Genomic DNA, 23,521 nt, shown 5'->3' with positions numbered 1-23,521 from the left:
CACACACACACACACACACACGAGTGTGCATGTGCATGTACATTAGTTGTTATACACACATATATTCCCTTGTTCTTCCATTTGAGAATACCTGGAAATACAAACACCTCACCAGCAAAGAGCACACTTAACATCCAGATCTTTGTAATATAATTTTCCAAAGAAAGGAAGCAAGTGTTTTGAAGGAACAACTGATTCAAGAGAACCAAGGCAGGAAATATACAAAATGAACATGGAGTTTGCAGCAGCAGAATGTAAGAAAGTGCTCAAGACATACAAACTAAACACAAACTAGGCCATCATGAGGGTTTGTAAATAGCACAGGCACCAACTGAAATAGCTTTATAAATAAAGTAGTATTAGATTATGAATCAAAGTATCAAAGAAATATCTATGCATCCCTACTCAAATAAATAAATGAGGGGGAATAGATAAATTCCCCACGCAGAACTCCAAATATTTCATGCTGATACTTTGTCCTCAAGAGCTGAGGCATAACTGTAATCCTTAACTGTGGGCTATACAGAGTGACCTTCTGCCAAGGAGTACAGCTTGGGATTGGGGAAAAATAAATAATTTACAGTGAGGAAATGACCTCAGTCAGGTGATCAAGGTCAACATCAACAGCAATAAGTCATTTCCATATTATGTTTCTTTGATATAGTGTGATGAGCTTGGCACTTTACCTCTGTGATCTTCCTCCCCAAACCCAATATAACCAGTCTAATCATGAGACAAAAAAAAAAAAAAAAAAAAAATCAGACAAATATCAATTAAGGAATATTCTACAAAATTCTTGACAATGAATTCTCAAGACTATAAAAGTTTTTTAAAACAAGGAAAGTCTGAGAAACTATCAGAGCTGTGAAAAACCTAAGAAGACCCGATAACTACATGTATGGAATCCCAGAAGAGAAAGCATATTAGGTAAAAATAAACTCTGAACAAAACGTGGACTTCAGTTAATAAAAAGGTGTAAACAGTGGTTCATTAATCGTAACAAATGAACCAAACTAATAGAAGATATGTGTATGGTTGGGTGTGGAAAATAGAAAAACTTTCTGTAATGCCTAGTCATTTTAAAAATTAAGTTTATTTCAATAGTAAAATAGCAATGTAATTTGAGAGTCTATCAGGAAAGGACAACAGTACCAGAAAAATGGGAATTATAAATATCTCAGTAGAAATAGATTGATATAATAGAGCAAAAATTTATATAGAGAGAGATGGAAAATTTTATATATATGCACATATATAATTATATATATATATATATATATATATACACACATACACACACACAGAGAGAGAGAGAGAGAGAGAGAGAGAGCACTTGCGCAGAAGGACATTTCAGATCCCAAGTAACAACACAAATACTGAACCCTGAAAGAGAAAGGTATACTACTTGGATCTAGTGAATTTGAACCTAATAGGTTGGCCAGGTATATGTGTTCAGAAAGTAGCAAATATATGCAAGCAAACTTTCCTCATCTTGCTTAAAGAGAAAATGTATAAATAGAGATTTAACAATTCATTGACTATTATTTGTACAAAGATGAAAATGACAATTATAACAAAAGATCTCCAAATGTCAATGTTATAAAAAAGAAATCAGGACAGATGGGAAGGCTCTGTGGGATTATTTATGTAGCCTGTGTGAGTGATATATGAAGCATTAAAAGAAGAAAGAAAAAATGAATGAACTGAGCAGTAGACATAGAAATTGAAGATGAGATATGAAGGTATGCTTAACTCTGTAGAAATTGCAACAGCCACTATGGAAAACAGTTTGGAGGTTCCTTAGAAAACTAGAAATAGAACTACCATATTATCCAGTAATCCCACTACTGGGCATATACCCAAAGAAAACCATAATCCAAAAAGAAACTCGTACCATAATATTTATTGCAGCACTATTTACAATAGCCAGGACATGGAAGCAACCTAAATGCCCATCAACAAATGAATGGATAAAGAAGATGTGGCATATATATACAATGGAATATTACTCAGCTATAAAAATGAATGAGATGGAGCTATATGTAATGAGGTGGATAGACCTAGAGTCTGTCATACAGAGTGAAGTAAGTCAGAAAGAGAAAGACAAATATTGTATGCTAACTCATATATATGGAATCTAAAAATGGTACTGATGAACTCAGGGACACGACAAGAACAAGGACGCAGATGCAGAGAATGGACTGGAGAACTCGAGGTTTGGGGGGGTGGGGGGTCAAGGGGAAGCTGAGATGAAGTAAGAGAGTAGCATAGACATATATATACTACTAACTGTAAAACAGATAGCCAGTGGAAAGTTGTTGTATAACAAAGGGAGTTCATCTCAAGGATGGATGATGCCTTAGAGGACTGGGACGGTGAGGGTGGGGGGGAGTCGAGGGAGGGAGGGAATATGGGGATATGTGTGTAAAAACAGATGATAGAACTTGGTGTGCCCCCCCAAAAAATAATAAATAAATAAATAAAATGAAAAAAAAAAGAAATTGCAGAAAGGTAAAAGGGAAGATCATTGGGGTTTTTCAGTTTTAAAGTTCCTAGTGAACTTCAAAGGAGCATAGTAGGAACAGAGACCAAACTTCAGGTATTAAATGGTCAGTTACAAGTGAGTGAGGTGAGAGTTCAGTATAGCATATCTCATGGGGTAAGGGCTGGAGTGTACATATCATAATTGTGTTAGGGTCCTGGTTCTGCCACTTTCTAAATATGTCGAAATAAACAAGTTACTTCACATGTCTAAGCCTAGTTTACTCATGTGTAAAATATAGATAATAATAATAATGTAACTCAAATTATGGTGAGCATTAAATGCTTGTAGCATATTTTTTGTAAAGTATATGCTCAGTAATGAGTAGCTCTTTTATTAATGTTGTCACATTTTTTAACGTGTTGACAGAGCAGAAGAGAAGAAAGGGAGAATTGCTGATTGTCTCAGGTAATTTTCAGTGGCAAAGTATGGGAATTTTTGATCATGGCAAATACCATACTCAATGGATGATGGATTGGGAGAGACATAAGATAAGTAAATTGAACTTAGAAATTGGAAGTTTAGGTGGTAATAAGGGCTAAAGTATAGTTGTACCCATGGGAAGCTAAAAAGAAAGGTAAATAGACATAATTGGATTGGAAATTCAGGAAAGTTAAGGTCAGAATAATATGTATACATCATTTGTGTGAATGCTTACAAGAAAGTGCAACTGATATAGTTTCAAATACATTGATTCTTGGTAATATGGAGATCAGTATTCTCAGTTGTATAATCGAGTTTTTATTCATCTCGTAAGCAGCTGTTGTGTCTTAAAATCCCGGTTACTGAGTAAGATATTGATAGCAGAATCAACGATGTCTAGGTTTTTTCCTCTTTTTAAGGAAGTATAATATTATGTTGTAGTATGACCCGGAATGCCCAGGAGTTTGTGTTAATTACACTTTTTGTTGCAATGTAACATATAACAATGTAGAAGCTGGAAAAATAGTGTGAAGAACACCAGAATGGAAGTTGAAAACTATGTGTACTTAAACTTTTCACAATTGAAGGGCTTTGCCACCTATTAGTTTATTACTCTTGGTTTTGCACAAGTTGTTTGGACACTCTACCTTTTATTTATTCATCTTAAAGTGGGGGCAATAAAAACAAAACATGAAATTCCTAATAAAGTTTAACTCCTTTTTGAGAAATTTAGTGAGTGACTGATAGTTATGAAAATCCATTACACTAAGAAATATAAGGGACTTGAATAAAAGAATTAAGTGGCAGTCCAAAACTTACTGCAAATTGGGATTATCAAACATTTAATTACATATACATGTGTGCATGTGTGTATACTGTTTGATAGCAATGGGTATAGGAGAAGAAATTATCAGGTTCTTAGAAAAACAATTCCAAGTAGTAAAAAGCTATACATTAAATGAGCAGGCAAGAGAAATTTTGAAACATGGAGATATTTACAAAATTATCTCCCTCCCACTCTTTTTTTAGGAAGTAAACTGATGTTGTTTACTGACACTTTATTAATTCTTTTCAGACCTCTCCATATTTTGGGACTCACTTCAAATATAGTGCCTGCATATTTAAATCTGCCTTTAGGAATTCTCATTTTATTTATTTTTATTTATGTATGTATTTTTATGGCCGCACCTCACGGCTTATGGGGATCTTAGTTTCCGGCCAGGGATTGAACCTGTGCCTTGGCAGTGAATGCATGGAGTCCTAACCCCTGGACCTCCAGGGAATTCCCAGGAGTTCTCATTTTAATACAACAGTCACTGAAACTTGTCCGAGGGCTTCTAAAATGCTCTCCTCTTAAAGACAAGGAATAACACATCCCTTCTATCCTTTTCTTCACATCACATGTTTTTCCTCTTTGGCTCAAGATTAGGGCTCTGTTTCAACATTTCCTTCTCTCTCTTCCTGTTCCAACCCTACCATTCCATCTTGATGAAGAATTTTAACAGTTATTACTTAAGAAGTGTTTGTCTGGCTCTCCTGATGTGGAAAGTGGTGAATCAATAAACAATCACATTCACAAGTCAAAGAATTTTATGATTTACATCACATTTTAAAGATCTCTCTGATTCTCATCATTTTATGTAATCAGTATGTAAATGATTTAAATGGACTTCATGTAAATGTAACCAGAACTTAAGAGTCAAGAAATTTCAGAGGAAACTTAGATAACACCAAAGGCAATAATTCATTTTATCAAAGAGAATAGATCACAGGGAGGCTAAGGTGCTTGTCCCAGGTGAGGTTTTCAGTTAGTGATAGAATTTGGTACAAAAGCAATTTTAGATTATTTTTAGAGTATCACACCACTGTTTAACTCTTATGTGTTGATCTAATACTTCTTTGAACACAAAGGCTACATTTTAAAAAATATATAAGTAACATACATATGTTGCATAGAGTATGTCCACATATATTTCTATAAAGGTAAACATGCAATGTAAATAAAAAGTTATATATGATTGTTATAAATAGACAAAATCCCCCGTGTAAATTCTAAGTATTTTTTATATTAAATCCTGTATGAAGTTCAGTTATGATGATATTATACACCAAAATTAATCTCAAGATATTTACAAGTATTGAAATACTAGGCCTAGTGTTTTCAGTAGTGTGAAACAAATCCCATAATACTTCCAATTTATGAGCACCAAAAGACTTCTTTCCACCACGTCACTTTTTGTGGTTTCCCATTGTACATGAGATTATTTCCATTCATGATTTTTGTTTTAGTTTGTTTTTTTTTTCACCTTAATTTGTTTGCTGATTTGTTGTAAATCAAATACTTCTCAATTTTTTTTCTGTTAATATCTGTGTGGTTGTTATGGGCCAAATTATGTCCCCCTAAAATTCATATTTTGAAGTACTAACCATCAGTACCTCAGAATATGGCTATATTTGGAGAGAGGACATTTAAAGAGTTAAGATAAAAAGAGGTCACATGAGAGAGATTGGTATGATTGGTGACCTTAGAAGAAGAGGAATTAGCCCAGGGGAAAGACCATGTGGAGACACGGAGAAATGACAGCCATGGACAAGCCAAGGAAAGAGGCCCTTGGAATAAACCAACTCTGTAGACACCTTGATCTTCTGGCTTCCAGAACTGCAAGGGAATGAGGTTCTGTTTTTAAGCCACCGATTCTGTGATGCTTTGTTATGACAGCCCTAATAAATGAATGCAATTGGAGAGCAAGCAAAAGATAGAGGTACTTAACAAGACATAAGTTTGGAGAAAGTAAGACCCACCAATTTCATGTACTTGCTTAGTATCTCAGTTGTGTGGTTTGAAATGACGTGCCCTTCCCAAGTTTTCTTTGTGCCATCATTGCTTCTGATATATGAATGCATGCAGAGGCAGACAGATGCTCTAGCAAGGCACAACATGCAACAATTTCTGACAAGAATCATTTTGTCAAATGGAAGTGATTTGCATATGAACCTTCTTCAAAGGGCCTTGCATCATGGCATAGCCAGTCATACTGCTGGGGCAAACCTAGAAGTTGACTTAATTTTTCCTCCAGAACGGTTGTGACATCATCAGTTTTTGAAAATTACATAAATATTTCCCAAAGCAAATTCTACTGCAAATTACTGCACCACATCAAGATTCTAATGCTGTTCCCAGGGATGAGACAAAGGTGAGGTCGCAGTCCTGAGAAGAAGAAAAGGAGTTCAACAACTGCTCTTGGTAAGGATGACAAGGAGAGTTTGCAATTATGGAGACACCAGAAGAGCGATGGGAAATGCAGATACAAAAGGCCAAATTGCCACAACAAAATTATCAGGTGTATATTTTTAAGTAAGCATTTAATAATAGATAGGACTGAATATAATCTGCCCATATTATTTATATTTCTACCCATTTTCCCCATGTGTGAATTGTTACTTTCACACTTGCAATACAAATATAATTATAAATATTTCATAAACACAGCTGGATATTGATGACGTGTTCAGAATGCATCCATATGTAACTTTTATTTTTCCTATATATTGTGTTAATATTTCAGTCATAACTTGTATGGTTATAATATTAAGAAAATATGTTATTACTTTATAGTTAGTTACCTGTTTTGTTAAGTACATTTCTGGATAATGTAAAGTTCATTTAAAGGTAAAGTATGTGAAGCACGCTCAAGCCTCCTAGATATCTTTCTCCACAAGAGGGCAGAGAGCAGTATCAAGCAGTATCAGCAATATTTCATCTTGTGGAACTGAAAGCCACAGCCACAGAAAGATAGAGAAACTGAAAAAGCAGAGGACTTTGTACCAGATAAAGGGATAGGATAAAACCCCAGAAAAACAACTAAATGAAGAGGAGATAGGCACCCTTACAGAAAAAGAGTTCAGAATAATGATAGTGAAGATGATCCAGGACTTTGAGAAGACTGGATGAAAAGATGGAAAAGTTTACCAAAGACCTAGAAGAATTAAAGAACAAACAAACAGAGATATGCAACACAATAACTGAAATGAACAATACACTAGAAGGAACCAATAGCAGAATAACTGAGGCAGAAGAACGGATAAGTGACCTGGAAGACAGAATGGTGATCATCACTGATGAGGAAAAGAATAAAGAAAAAAGAATGAAAAGAACTGAAGACAGCCTAAGATACATCTGGGACAATATTAAACGCACCAACATTCATATTATAGGGGTCCCAGAAGGAGGAGAGAGAGAGAAAGGACTTGAGAAAATATTGGAAGAGATTATAGTTGAAAAGTTCCCTAACATGGGAAAGGAAATAGCTACCCACGTCCAGGAAGCACAGAGAGTCCCAGGCAGGATAAACACAAGGAGAAACATGCCAAGACATATAGTAGTCAAACTGACAAAAATTAAAGACAGAGAAATGTTATGAAAAGCAACAAGGGAAAAACAACAAATAACATACAAGGGAACTCCCATAAGAGTAACAGCTGATCTCTCAGCAGAAACTCTGCAGACCAGAAGGGAGTGGCATGATATATTTCAAGTGATTTAAGGGAAGAACCTACAACCAAGAATACTCTACCCAGCAAGGATCTCATTCAGATTCGATGGAGAAATCCAAAGCTTTACAGACAAGCAACAACTAAGAGAATTCAGCACCACCAAACTAGCTCCACAACACATGCTAAAAGAACTTCTCTAAGCGGGAAACATAAGAGAAGAAAAGGACCTACAAAAACAACAACAAAACAATTAAGAAAATGGTAATAGGAACATACATATTGATGATTACCTTGAATGTAAATGGACTAAAGGCACCAACCAAAAGACACAGACTGGCTGACTGGATACAAAAAGAAGACCCATATATATGCTGTCTAAAAGAGACCCACTTCTGACCTAGGGACACATACAGACGGAAAGTGAGGGGATGAAAAATGATATTCCATGCAAATGGAAATCAAAAGAAAGTTGGAGTAGCAATACTCATATCAAATAAAATAGACTTTAAAACAAAAAATGTTACAAGAGACAAGAAAGGACATTACATAAAGATCAAGGGATCCATCCAAGAAGAGGAGAGAACAATTATAAATATGTATGCACCCAATATAGGAGCACCTCAATACATAAGGCAAATGCTAACAACCATGAAAGAGGAAATGCAAGGCAGAAATAGAGACACAGGTGTAGAGAACAAACACATGGACACCAAGTGGGGAAAGCGGGGTGGGTTGGGGGGGAATGAATTGAGAGATTGGGATACCAAATTGTACACTCTAAATGTATGCTGTTTATTGTCTGTTAACTGTATCTCAATAAAAGTTCTTAAAAAAAAAAAGTAAAGTATGTGAGTGCAGCTTACCTGTCTGCTTATAAAGGCTAGTATTTCTTAGAAATCTTATCAAATTAAAAAGTAAACGTTTTTTACAGAGGAAGCTTTTGGTATCATTTATGTTAGAATTATAGATTATAGCGTAAAGAAGCCACTCTGAACTCCAATATAATAATGATATTCACACAGTTGAAATCCATGTTAATAAAATAAATAAATCAACTACCAGATTTTGCATTTGTGTCCATTTTAGGAGTTAGCATTTGGTTTGAGTTTTGTGAAGTCCCTGATTTTTCATTTGCTTGCTAATGTTTAATAAATATTTTTAGACATGCTATAAGTCCATTCTGTATTATTTGATAAATATTTTATTTTCTTTGTTCATGAAAGTATCACTAGATTGTAAGAAACTCTGAGAAGCTGTATATCAATTTCTCTTCCCCTGTGTAAATGAGTGACATTTTGCCCCCCAATATGTTTCATAGAAATACAACTTAAATTTTACCTATGACTGAAGACTGCAATGACCTGGTGATTTGTTAAAACCAACCTTCCACACATCGGCACAATATTAAAACAAAACCAATATTTATTTTAATGTGGAGTTTCAGCCCTGAGGCCTCTCTTTATGAAGAGGATTTTTTAAAATTCTCTTTTTAAAAATTTTATTTCTTTGGAAAAAAATTAACATTTTCATGAACACCTTTAATAAGAACTAATATTAAGATCAAACATTGCTTTTAAAATTTGGGACTTACATATTGAATTTGATATCACATTTATTTCCATTTTCTGAAGGGTTAGGAAAAACAAATATATTTTGGCATACAGTTTAAAAAAGAAAAAAAGAGCATTTGAATTATAAGAAGATGGAGTTCAGAACATATTCCTCTTTTTTCCTTAAAAGGAATGCGAAGTCGGTGTGTTGCTATTGCTCCGTGACGTAAAGACAGTGTCTTTATTTTATGTCCTCTGTGCCCGAATCCCGCAATGCCATCACAGCAGAGTGTACTCTACACGACTTTAAATGATAAGAGTTTCAATAGGCACTTTAGTGGAATTAAGAAAAATCTAACACTCTTCCACCGTGATGCCACATAGCTATCTTCGTTCTAGGTTGTCACGCCAGTAAATTGTATTTAATAGGCCTGAGCTTGTCTCAGTGTGTTTCCAAAATAACAAAACAAAACCAAGCAAGTACACATTTTAGGATTTATCTTGTGTTGGCAGAATAAACCAAAACTGACAATATGATAAATGTAGCAACTTGCTAGAAACCAGATAATCAAAGGAATCTTGTCCTAGAAAGCCTGGTGTGTCTGTGGGTGTCGGGGAGGGGGGGATGTAGAAGTGTGATTTCTATGTGTGTTCCTTTCTCTTAAATTTCATCTGTTGTGTTTTAGCCTTTGCTTCTCCCCTAAGTGACTTTATCAGGGTTATAACTCTCTTCTTCGCCAAACATGTCTGCCAGGACTTTAAAGCGGGGTCCCCAGTCTGTTAGATAGTTGTAGTCCTGGTCCGCTTCCGTGGTCAGAGACTCTATGGAGCTGAGGGAGTCGGCAACTGATCCGTTGCCTTCATAGGCATATGTTGCCAACGAGTCGTATGGTGGGGCGGTGGGATCCACATCGTTTTCCTGTAGCCTCTGATTAATGAAATCCCTTATGTCTGTGTTATCTTCCACTGGGGGTCGCTGCCGAGGTAAACAGAGAGAGTCTGGTTTTATATCCCTGCGAATTTTGTTATCTTCTATCACTTTTGGGTTTCTCAGAGCACCAATGTCGAAAGCCTGGGTGTCCTCCTCCCCGCCTCCTTCATCATCATAATGGATAACATTGTCTCTGATGTCTTCTTTAGAGGTCATCAGGGTGTCTTTCTTCTTCTGCCTTCGCAGGGCTATATACAGCACAACTATGGCTAGAACGAGAGAAAAATTGCAATTTGAGAATATGTCAGCTCACCGCTCCATAAAAAATAAAATCGATCAGGGCTGGCTGAGTGTTTTTAATGGCATCCTATTATTTTGAAAGTAAACATACTGTAGTCAATAAGGATCATAACTCTGTCGACCTTTTTCATTGTTTAAATTTAATTTCATTTTGAAATTGTAACTAACATGAAACCATAGGAAAATGATTCACATTATCAAAGAGTTGTAGCCTTATATTTCACATGCGTTGTATTTAAACATTTCAGTGTCAGGTAAAAAGTTTGTGTTACAAAATTTAACAAAAGAAAAGAATGGTTGTTCAATCATACAGAGAACTGTATGGCATTGAAGTAAGCCTTGAACATTGTAGCCCAGAACTAACACTTGCATGTTATTCATACCTAGACTTCTCCATTGTCAACATTACCATATTTCTAATGAAATAAACACAATTCACGTGACAATCACTTTTAAAAGAAATAAGAAAGAGTATGTAGAATATATAGGCCTTAGTTTTCCAAATTTTGTCAACTGAGACCTCTAATTATTTAAATTCTCTGTCCTACCATATTGAAATATTTTCCAAACCAAATGCCTAGTATTCAGGTTACCTTCTTGAAGCAAGATAATATCTCAAAATAGTTAATTTATAGACTCTCATTATTGATTATCTCTTTTTTCCCCGTTGACTCACGTCATCATTACATTGACAGTGTTTTTTTCTAGGAGTGAATAAGCACAGATTCACATCATGAAGTCAGTGCTCAACTTTGCCTGGCATAATACTCCCCTCTCCTCCATATCAGTGGCGATAGATTGAAAGCCAAAGTGTTTGATTTACCACAACAGTGTCTGGAAGCAAGACTCTTGTCATAGGATTAGAAAGTAGGAGACTGCATGATGATAAAAGCCCATTTATTCCCTCGTCTTCCAAAATTCTGGAGAAGGAAGGAGGAGATATTGATAGAGCTTCTGAAGAGTGGGACTTGGGGGAATGTTTAGTACTCAGCACTCCTCTTGGGATTTAGGCAAATCTCAGAACTAAAAACACTATTGTTTGCTCACCAGAGAATGTGTGAGAGACTGTAAACCTCATAGAGAAAATGTGTATAAAATGCATGTGTATAAAATGGCTTTAGAGTTCCCATGGCTCAGAAAGAGACTAGTTAGATGTGCTTGAGGGTCAAATCAAAGTTCCCAGGCACCACAAGGTTCTCATGCTCCCCCCACCCTAGGAAAGATATAACAATGGCTAAGAGATAAGCTGGGAAATCTAAAGGAGTCCGAGGTTAGCTAAGGAGATCAAAGAATGGATGGAATTGTAAGCAGACCCTATGGCAAGACTAAGAGTGTCAACATTCACAGCTGTGTACTAGCAATTCACAAATAGCTGCACGGTGGACAGTCAGTAAATAGTTGGATCAATGAGTGGCAGATGACAGTACATGATAATGTTAACCTGAGCAACATGAATTGTTAACAGTAAGAGGACCAAAGAGGCCAAAGACTAGAATCTGGAATATGCCGAGGCATGCTAGGTGGATATGGAAATACTCTGGGACTCAGACAGCAACTAGAGAAGAAAGGAGGATGAAAAAGAAACGCTTGATTTGAAGCTAAACACCTAATTGATCTTGCTCAACTTCAGGCATGAGAACGTTATTTTGAATCTTCCCTTTTAAAGGGGTTTATATCATCAGCACAAACAGATGTCACATATAATTTATAATTCTAAATTATAAAGATATAAAGAATGCCTTGTTCTACACATCAAGGTTACTTATGTGGAATTAATATCTACACCATGCAAGATGGACTAGAACTTTACCCTCCAAACCACTGTGAGATTCTGACTCTGAATGTTCTTCACAAACTATTATATATGCCTTGCACCATGCTTTATACCCTAGTAAGTTTTTTAAAATTTTATTTTCTACCCAAGAGATAAAGGTAGGTATGCACATTTTTCAGAATATCTTGGTTAAATAATAAACATGAATATATAAGCTGATTCCACAGTGCCCAACTGTACCTCTGTTGCAATTTTAATTTAAAGGAATGACTGCAAAAATAAAAAAAAAAATCTCTCCTTGCTGTTGTGAATCCATCAGTGAATGAATAAATGAAATAGAGTCAGCTGAACAGAGCTGATGGAAGAGGGAAGCCCCTAAAGTAGGTTTTCATTCTCACAGAAATGTTGCAGAATACATTTACTTCGATCCTTTCCCTTTGCTGTGCTTCTCGATATTTCATTGTGTTCTGTTCTGTTCTAGGGGGATTGGTTAGAGTTTTTGATGTGAGGAGATCTGAAAAAAGTGGAATAAGAATTGCTTCTGGCTGGAACTTTAGACAGAAAAAAAAACAAATTTGGAGGTGCTTTTACCTTCTATTTCTTTCCTGTTCTTTCTCCTTTCTTTCTTTCCTTATTGAACTGGTATTTGACAACTACTGTTCATCTAGGATCATTTTAAAAGTTATACTATACTTTATTTGGCAGCAATAATTACTAGGATGTAAAAAATGAATTTAAAAATGTTGCTGCAAATGAGATATTTGTCATAGAAAAGTTTATCACAGCAAGTGCCACCAACTGTTATTACTTGAAAATTCCCTACAGCTTGAACATACTTTTATATTTTTGATGATGTTATTTACTTATTTCTATTGGTATATTTCCATATGGTAGGAAATAGAAAATTAACTGTAATAAAAATATAATTCAGTATAGATAAACAGTCTTCTATCCAGATGTAGCATCTGATGAAGAAAAAACTGATTTACATGGTAAAATGAGATACACAAACAAGGCAGGGAGGGAGGAAGGGAGTTACAGAGAGAGACAAAGAGAGAGAGAATACATGATTAATATTGAAACCAACCTAAGAGTATAACAATGCACAGTAGGATTGCAATCAAAGCTCCAGTGCTAAGTCCCACAGGTAGAAAAATTGCTTCCACGTTACAAGACAGGATGGTCCCATCAGAGTCACATCTACAAACTCGAATAGTCATTGTGTTTGTGCTGCTCTGGACAGGATAACTGCTGTCTTCTATTACAACAGGGAGGAAATACAACTCTTGCTGCCTGCGGCTGTATCCATTTCTTCGGGTTTCAATTCCAGCTGTGTTGTCTACAAAATATGACATTTATGATAAGATGGTTACTATGAGCATCACTTCAAATCTTCAAGTTGGTATCTGTTAAACAGTAGGAAGCTCTTCTTGAGTCAGTAAAATACATCCATATTTTAATTCTTTCTTTTATCATTATGAAAGCTGCCAAAATGTAATCAGATGTAATCAAAACAATCCTTAGGAAAAGAAGAAACATTAATCTTGTCTGGTGTAAGAATTAAATTTTCTATTCAGAAAGAAGAGAAAATTGTTTACAAGACAAGACATACTTTTTTTTTCTGATATCAAAATCTCACAAAGAAAAAAATACTTTGTAGATCTTTTCTTACATGATTAGAACAAAGATTACAAAGGATGAATCAGTATATCTTCCCTAAGAAATTGTTCTTTAAAATATAACAAATATCAATATACTATTTCAGATAAAACTTGATTTTTGATTTTGCCCAAACCATATCTATGATACATACATATTGTATATGTGTGACTATATATATACATTTTCACTTTTTCAAAACAGCATAAGAAACATGGAAAGGAAAATAAAGCGTGTTAAAAACATCAAGATTCATTAAATTTTTTAAACATCATGAATTATAATAATTATCACTTTAATATAATTACAAAAGTAATTCATTTTAATTTTGACACAATCAATGATGCAATATTTACTTGGAATAATCCAAGGCAATAAGAATTTAAAATTTTATATTAGTAAAACTAATATTTCTATTGAAAGTGTGATTTTGCATATATTTGTTCTTTACTTCTTTTATTTCTACACATAAAAGTGGAATTTTTATTTCATTTGTGACACTTTCATTTTTTGAGTCTATTAAAGTCACTCCTAGAAACATTTTGCTGTTTTTTAAAAAGGTACTAATATTTAGTTTATTGTAGCCATACATGATACCCACTTTGGAATCAGGTAAAATAATTTTAGAAAAATATATTACTCATTAAAATACAAGTATGTCAGAAAACTGTTACTATCTCAATAATATTCCATTCATTCTATTTGTGGATTCTAATTTCAACAGTGAAAAATTAGGCACCTTTCTCTATACCCATTTCAGTAAGAACGACCAAACTGAGAAAACTTTATATAAGATAGAATTTGGCATGGGAATAACAATTTGTCATTACACAGAGGATATTTTTAAATTGAGAAACAAAATATCAAGATACCAAATGTCTATTATAACATTCCCAGGAAGAGTCAGTGGTGTCAGGCGCTTGCGTTGACAGTAGGAATAGAAAATGGGGACTAGTTGAATCAATACTGAAATCTTCAGCAATTGATGGTTGCATACTTGAGTCTGGGGAAAGGAACAGTTGAGGATTAAAGTCTGAAACCTGGGAGAAAGTGATTAATAGAAATAGGAAGTCAGAGATGCTGGTGTATTTGACTTGAGGAGCTAGCGGTTTGATCCTCTTGAACATGTTATGTCGAAAAGCAATCTCCCCTTTTTTAAAGATTTATTTTCAACCCATTATTATTATTATTGATATGTGACCATATAGAATTCATTCTGCTGTCCATGGTGAGAAGAAAAAAGACATATTAAACCTCATTTTCACCCGTAAAATGGTTTCTATCGAGTGATAGATAAAGAAAATGTGATATATATTGCATATACACACAGTGGACTATTATTCAGCCATAAGAAAGAAGGAAATCCTGTCATTTGTGACAACATGGATGAACCTGGAGGGTATTAGGCTCGTGAAATAGATCAGACAGAGAAAGACAAATACTGCATGGTAAACACTTCTATGCGGGATCTAAGAAAAAAACAAAACAAAACGGAACTCATAGAAACAGAAAGTAGAAAAAAAGTTACCAGAGGCTGGGGGTGGCAGAAACAGGGAGAGGTTGGTAAAAGGGTACAAACTATCAGTTATAAGATGAATAAAGTCTGAGGATCTGACACATGGTGACTGTAGTTGATAACATTGTACTATATAACTGAAATTTGCTAAAAGAGTAGACCTTCTGTGTTCTCACAAAAGAAGGTGTAAAAAAAGTGTCTATCCATTTAAACAAACCAAAAATCCTTAAAATTACACTTAAAATATAACAAGATAAAACGTGATATGGTAAATGGCATGAGTGGCAAATACATGTTCAGATCATGAGAAAACACTATACTTTGAGGCAAGATGACCTGATTCATATTATTATGATTAATCATATATAGATTCTTCAGCAAAGATAAATGGTGGGAAATAGTCAATACTTTTGTTTCAGCTACTTAGTTGCTCAAGGCAATGATCTGGAAGTCTTATTAGTCTTCTTCTTCAGCATATTTACATATGTAATCTAGGAGATCTAGCATCAAGCTCTATGTATTCTATTTCCAAACACTAACCTCCATCCTCACAGCCATTACCCTGAGCCAAGACTCTCTCATCCATTTTCTGCAATAGTATCAGAAGTAGTCTTGTATCCCTCTATTGTCTTTTCCACACTGCATCCAGACTGATCTGCTAAAATGCAAATCTGAACACCTTGAACTCTTTTGTAAACCTTTCAAAGACTCCTTGGGTCATTGGATTTAAGTTACAAACTCTTTAAATGGCTTATAGACAGGTTGACCATGTGGTCCAGTTTGTCCTGGACAGCCCTATTTTAGGTGTGGTGCTCTAATTAAAATTACTAACGTCGTCCACTTCTATTCTCAGATGTACTCGAGTTTTCATGACAAAACATGTGGTATCCCTACTTATTAAGCGCTTCATAATTGGGACCTTGTTTCATTCCCCACCGTTCCTCACATTAAATTATTAGATGTAGCAAATCTCATTGAATTTCCTTCTGTGACTGTGATTTCCTTCCCCCAAGTATTTGAAGAAAATTAACTTTCTCAAAACATCCTTTGATTTCTATCAACCATCATCATCATATCATCCATCTTACCACTTGTTCATGTGTTCCATTAGCACAGGATCTAGTAAAAATTAGCTTTTTCTACCCAACATTGTGAACTCAGGAGTTTTTATTTCATGCTTTATGTCTACAGAAACTTAGAAGAGAAAAAATAACTAAAGTCACAGTTCAAATAAAGTCAGAACTACTGATCAGTATTTAGCCTTAATATACCTAATCCAGTGTCCTTTATATTTCTGTAGTGATTGTAATAGCAGCAGATGTGATAATGTTAGTATCAGTAATAGTGATGGTAGTAGCAGTGGTGATAGAAATAAAAGTGTAGTTATTATGATGGCAGAGGCAGCAGCTAAAATTATCTTGAAGGTAATAGGTTTTAGGCATTGTGTTAAAGGATTTGTATCCATTATTTTATTTATTAAAAAAAATAAGGTTAATTTATTTTAACTATGAGGTTGAAATAATTTAGTTAATTAAATATATTGAGAATCTGCCAATTAGGTAGTAATACAGTGGGAGTGAAAACCTATACCATTCTCAGTACAAAGCCTGTAAGCTTGACCTGTGCCATATCATGTATTATTCAAATAAAACAGTCATTTGTATGTATGATCAGTGCATGTAGAACAAATGATATATTTAAAACATGAAAAGTATTTAATTTCCCAAATAGCCTATAGTTTGTTGACTCCTTAAGGGAATGTCCACATTATAAATGGGCGTAATTTGCCTCATTAGATATAGTCTATATAGGTTAAACATTTAGTTTACTGCTAGCCATACAATTTTGTATTTCTCATATACGGATGTCTGTATTTCATGAACTTGAGTGCTTTTAGGAAGAGCATTGATTTCTACCTTGGTGTCCTTTTACAAAGTTGCATGATCAGAGATAAATTTTTATGTGGTTAAACTTACTTCTGAAGTCACGAACAGTAAAATTTGGTTTGATGGCAGCTTCAGGTGATAATTTAAAGGAGAATTGCTGCCCAGCAGGTGAAAGATCTCGGTCTGCAGCGCTGACTATCTGAATTATCTGAAACAAAGTGGAGATGAGACTTGAAATCAGTCATCAGTTTCAAAGGGAACTCTACACACCAGGTTAATAAGTTTACCTAATGAAACATGCAAGTAAACAGAAATGACATTTTTAGAATTCATATGAGTGGGCCAACTATTTACAAATATTTTTGTAAACAAATAGCTAAACATTTACAGTTAATTAATGGCAGGTACAATTATAGGGTATGAGCTAATTTCAAATCGATATCTACATAATGAAAAAGATGAACAACACTGAAAATTCTCACTAATAAGCAAAATAAAATTAAGATGTACTTGCTTGCATTTTAAATTACATGAAATAAATGCTTCCTAACCCAAATATGAAAATGCTTACTGGAAACAAAAATCTCTGATTATTTAAAAGTCCTTGCAAAGCAAAACTTTAGCATTGTTATGTTTGTGAGAATGAGTTTTATCTTGATAAATAAGTAAAATGATGAGAAAAAGATACACAGGATGCAGTTCTGTTTTTTCTGTTGTTTCTTTTCCCCCAGTGGGTAAGAATACAAATTGTGTTTACATAGAATTTTTTTTCTTAAGAAGTAAGCATGATCAATCTTGTTTCAAATCTTTTCCTAAATTGCTCCTGTAAGTTGTGTATCTAAGTAGCTAAAATTCTGATACTTCAATGAGATGCCCTTAAGAATTTGGAGATTAAATTCCAAGAGCCAAACTATGAAATTGATAATTCACTACATACATAGGCAAATCAGAATGGCTTTGAGGTAGTTATTTATTAACATATCCAACAGCTTTGCATCAGAAAGAATTTCAGGAAGTTTGTGTGGAAGCGGACAAGGGCAGTGTGGTGCTCAGGTGACCACACTCTTAGACTAAGTTTGAATTTGCCAGAGGAAGACCTTTGATTTCAACTGCAACATCCTGTTCCCAGTGGGTAAAGCCTGTATCATGTGATTTTAGACTGATGCCATTAAACATGTGAGTTATTTATCCCCTTTTGTTTTAGTCCATGGTTAAAACCCAGTCTTATAACTATGATCTATCTACCTTCCCATATAGCTGTGTGTGCTTGTAGGCACACACAGGAACACAAAAACATATACACTGAGACTTCGAGTGTCTAGTGCAGTACTAGCAGTTTGTATTTTGACAATGGGTCCTCTAATGAGAAATTCAGCTCCCTATTTTAGTGTAAATCAGTCACACAGGATCTATTTAGCCTTTAGAATTGTCATGGATTCAACACCAAAGGCTAAATCATGGGATACGGCAATTTAGTCAAATAATTACCATAGAGACCCCGTAAAACTTCAACTTTCCTTCACATAAAACCATGTGCTCAGATCACTATGTCTTATCCATAAAATTTCTTTAAATTATTTGGGAAATAATTTGTCAAGTTTTGTTTTGTTTTGCCCTTGCTATCAACTAGCACAGTTATTTACTAAATTAACATCAAAACTTATCAAGAACATAACTTTACATTTAAAAAAATCCTTTAACATAGAATATATGGATGAAATTTTTGGTAAAAACTGGCACTTATCTGGAATTGACACTTGGGAGTTATTGCCCTAAGGAAAACAACTCCTATACTTCATTGGTTCATTACATAAATCACGATTTATATAGCATCATCTTTCTTTTCTCTTACTTCTTTTGATAGATGGATAGATAGATAGATGATGATAGATAGATAGATAGATAGATAGATAGATAGACACATAGATAAATAAGGCATACCTACATATATACACATGCATGCATATTCAACTATAGTCCAGAAAAGATAAATAGTTCCTATGCACAGTCTCTAGACAAGAGGTGGGACGGCTGGATCAAAAGCAGAAAATGCTCATATACTACATTTCAGACATTTCAGGGTTATGTTTTGTATATAAGTGTGGCCCAATAAGACACAAAATGCCCAACAGATATATTAGAAAAAAGAGTTTCCAATGACCCCACAGATTCCTTACCACTTTGTCTAAATGTAAGAAAATCAAGTAATCTCTAATAACTTCTACTATTCCCAAAATTTTAAATGCTTTAATTTGTTGGAGAAACATAGAAGCATTAAACAGAGTTCTATTTCCAAACAGCTTTCAGTTAGTGCATTACAAAATTCTGATTGCTGTGAAATAGTTAATAGAATAATTAATTCCTAAATTACCTAGAAACAAAGGATTGAATTTTGGGGGTGGCAGTGGAGGGCTCTGAAAAGTGGAGAATAGCTAACTTGTAGAATTTTGGTAAACCTCTTACAATTTGGCAAATAACCATTTCAGGTTATTTATTTATGTAAACATTTATGTAGCATCTACTATTTCAGGTACTGGGTTCTCTCCCACATAAATTTTGGGTGCATTTAAAGTCATAAAGCATTAAAACTTTTACAAAATGTGTTTCTGTGTCTACTCAAAGTTAAAGATGCAAATTTATCACTTGGGAAAATATGACTAAATAAATCATACTGCAATAAAGTTAATACTTTCCCCAAATTATCAAAAGCAGTAATAGAGCAGCACTGTCCCCTAGAATTTCTGTCCTGTTGGAAATACTCTACATCTACACTGACAGAAATGGTAGACATTCCTCACATAGAGCCACTGAGCACTTGAAATGGGGCATGCATGAATGAGAACATTTATGTTAACTTTTTTTTTAATATTAATTAATAGCTATAAGGCCAGTGAACATCACAGGATTAGAACTATGGGACAAATATTCTATGAAGCAGTAGAAAACATTCAAATTGAAACAGATACTAGATATTAAAGAAGGACTTTTTCAATAAAGATACTGTTTTAAATATTGAGAGATTTCTTCAAGTGAGAATTAAAACTTCAAATTTACTTAAATGAGTAGTTATGCTGTTTAAAGGTAATTGAAATAGACAGCAAAGCAGGCTGATCTATTCTTCTTTTGGAAACTAGGTACACAGTATTGGATTAATTATATTCTTGTTTCATAATGTACTCTTACCATTTTCTCATGCCTAGTTCCTATTATATTATACTATGTTATATTACATTATATCACATTATATTATATATTCACTCATTCATTTATATGAGCTAGCTACCCACCATTACCCACATAAACTCTAGGATTTTGACAGTAACTTTCATTAACTATGTGGTCCTTCCTCATATCCTCTCCCCAGTAGAACCTCCCTCTAGAACAATACTTAATAAGAAAATGTAATTCATATACTTGGAATAAGCCAGATGCTCTACTAAAGGCCACCAGAGAAAGCGTTCCATGTTTCATGAGCTTAAGAGTTTTTGTGCACCCCTTCAACATGTGAGCAAAGGAAGAAATGCTATAGAAGACTGTAGTCTAAAGTTGTTTGCTTACTGGATTTATAGTCACAAGTTCTTTAGAAATTCCACAGTATATGAGTGGAAAAGAGCAGAATCTGCAATCCTAGCTAGAACTTTTAGTTATACAAAGAAAATTCACTAGGACATCATCACTTTATCCCCTGTGGTATTAACTTCACAACCAACACATACCAAGAATTCAAAAGAAGTTACTGTCTTTTATGGTTACTTTTATGAAGACATATGACCCATGTGCGTATTCATGCATGGTTTTATAACCTATAGCCAGTGTTTGTTTACACACTCTTAATTAACAATATTCATAAGATACCTGTCCTGATTTGGCATTTTCACACACAGCTGTCTCATACGGCACAGATATTTCTGGAGGAAATTCATTGACATCTAGGACATTAATTAATATGTTGACTCTGCTGGTTAATAATGGGTTACCTGTTGAAAACACAAAAGGAGAAAAGATGATTACAAAATCTGATCAGCTATTGCTCTTATAGTAAATAACATCAACATTTTAAAAAATTGGCATTCACATAGAATCCAAATGATCTTTCCTTTATGGGAAACTGAGGTATTGTGTCAAATAGAAATGATAAAAAGATGGATTTATATGTACACACTGCTATTTTTAAAATAGATAACGAACAAAGGTCTACTGTATAGCACAGGTACCTTTGCTCAATATTCTGAAATAACCTAAATAGGAAAAGAATTTGAAAAAGAATAGATATGTATGTATATGTATATCTGAATCACTTTGCTGTATACCAGAAACTAACACAACACTTTTAATCAACTATACTCCAATTTTTTTTTTAATTATTTAAAAAAAGATGAATACGGGCACTATCAATGTCACGTTGTCAGAGTACCAGCAGTGCACTATACCAGTATTTATCCCTGAAAATCACCATCAAAGTTAAGGTCAGACATTTAGCTGGTGTTTCATCACAAGTGTAGCCATCGTACCAAAGTTCGTTCACAGGATCTATCTTCACTAATAGTGATATTCCTCACTGAATAAAACATATGTTTTTCTGTGTTGTATCTATATCTTTATTGGGTAGTATCATCTACATATTGAAATAATTCTCACAAAATGATTCCTCGAGAAAAGGATGATAAACTACAAGGAGAATGAAGGCAAGATGGCTTTTCACTGATTAAAATTAAAATAAATTTATGGAAGTTGGAGATAGATTATAGAAAACTAGGATGCACCCTGAAATTACTTCCTGGTGACAAGAAAGGAAAGAATAAACAGCCTTTCCTTCTTAAAGTGTCAAGTATCTCTGTCATTCGCTGAAGAAGACCAGAAATAATTAAACTAATAAGGCACATCTTTCGATTTATTTGTTTAACCTAATGAAGCTTTAGAGATGGATAAAGTGCCTCAAATTGTCACAGGATCTTGTCCAAAGTCACATAGCTAAAGGAATGGGGAGTTAATATTCAAGCCCAGGACTATGGAAATCCAAATATTATGTTCATTCCACCAGACCTTTTTTAATGATTGGTTATTGTATTAGATTCTTCATCTAACATGTTATATTCTTCATATAACTAATGTTATAAATCTTCATAGCGCCACTGAAGATTTATAACATTAGTATTCTTTTAGATCTCTATCTGGATACTTTTAAAGAATCTATACAAATCTCAGCACATGACTGATTCTGACAAGCCTACAATATTCTGCTGTGTTAAAATTTATTTAAATAAATAAAAAATACCATCAGCAGTTGCTTAAGAAATGTTCACATATTCATATATGGCACAGTGGAATCCATCGTTGTGTACCAGTACAGGCACAGAAAACACAAAAGGAGGAGAAATGGTATATAGTGTAATATGGGTTGTGTTTAGAGAAGGTGTACTGGTAATCTTGGAGAAGGTTGCATGAAATATCTATCATTCAAAAATTAATATTGGTCACACGGTGTTATCTTATCTGGTAGAAAAGGTTTGGTTCAGTTTTCACAAGTTATTTAATCTTTCTTCAACCTGTGGTATTAATAGGTGCTAATTCATAAGTTTTGAAGTTTGCTGTATTAAATGAGTGTTTTCAGAATATTAGATCTCTTTTGGTAAATTACCATTACTTTTATCACCAACTGTAATTTGTGGAGATTATTCTAGCTTTGCTTCTGTTACTGATATTAAGTATTCATAGATCATAAAATACAGATAACATCAACAATTTGGTTAAATTAGGTTCACTTTCCTAAACAAGCTGGAAATTATCAAAAATTACAGCAAAATCAATGCCTAATACTTCATAATGCTTATAATGTGCCCATATTCTAAGATACATTTCAGAGGTGAGTTCATTTAGGTTTCACAGGCGACTTTAATATACAGACCATTATTATCCCCATTACTGTATATGGAACTCTGAAGAACAGAGGGGGAATGTAACTCTTCCAAAAATCACAAGTTAAAAGTGGTAAGATGGGTTTTGAATCCAAGTGTTCTAATTTCAAGTCCATGCTCTTAAACTCTATTATATATTAACCTATTTAACTTCTGTACAATGTACAAATCAGTCTCTACTTCCTATTTTACTTGCTACATAATTTACAACTCCTAAGGACATACGAAGAAGAAAGTGTTTTTTTTTTCCCCCAGGATTACAGTTTTATTTTATTAAGTAAGTGTGAGGATAGGGCAAGACTTCTCTCACAATTATATTTATAATACTGATTTACTTTTATAATGTATACATATGTTATTAATTCAAGCTGATATTTACCCATGAGAAATACCTTTTTGGTAGTTTTAAATATTTATACTCCTGCAATACAGATTTTAACATCTTTTCCAATAAGTAATATGTCTCAAAATATGATCAGTATTGTAACGTCTTATTATTAAAAGTGCTTCTTGAAGGTGTGTTTTTGGTAT

At 34.1% G+C, this 23,521-nt stretch overlaps 1 protein-coding gene across 2 annotated transcripts in view; it reads right to left on the bottom strand.

Moving 5' to 3' along the window:
* Positions 1-9,709: 9,709 nt before the first annotated feature.
* The window catches only part of CDH12 (cadherin 12), a 251,083-nt gene continuing 237,271 nt past the window's right edge, over positions 9,710-23,521 (bottom strand). For both annotated transcript variants that reach the window (XM_057708941.1, XM_057708942.1), the window contains 4 exons: positions 20,931-21,052; positions 17,166-17,283; positions 13,102-13,353; positions 9,710-10,209 (listed from right to left, as the gene is read on the bottom strand). In XM_057708941.1, coding sequence (XP_057564924.1) covers positions 9,710-10,209; positions 13,102-13,353; positions 17,166-17,283; positions 20,931-21,052 — 992 coding nt within the window. The remainder of the gene's footprint in view (positions 10,210-13,101; positions 13,354-17,165; positions 17,284-20,930; positions 21,053-23,521) is intronic.

This window comes from Hippopotamus amphibius, chromosome 15 (assembly GCF_030028045.1).
Source record: "Hippopotamus amphibius kiboko isolate mHipAmp2 chromosome 15, mHipAmp2.hap2, whole genome shotgun sequence".
NCBI classification, from domain to species: Eukaryota; Metazoa; Chordata; class Mammalia; order Artiodactyla; family Hippopotamidae; genus Hippopotamus; species Hippopotamus amphibius.
The sequence above is the reverse complement of the archived record's forward strand: the minus strand, read 5'-3'. Positions and strand labels throughout refer to the sequence as shown.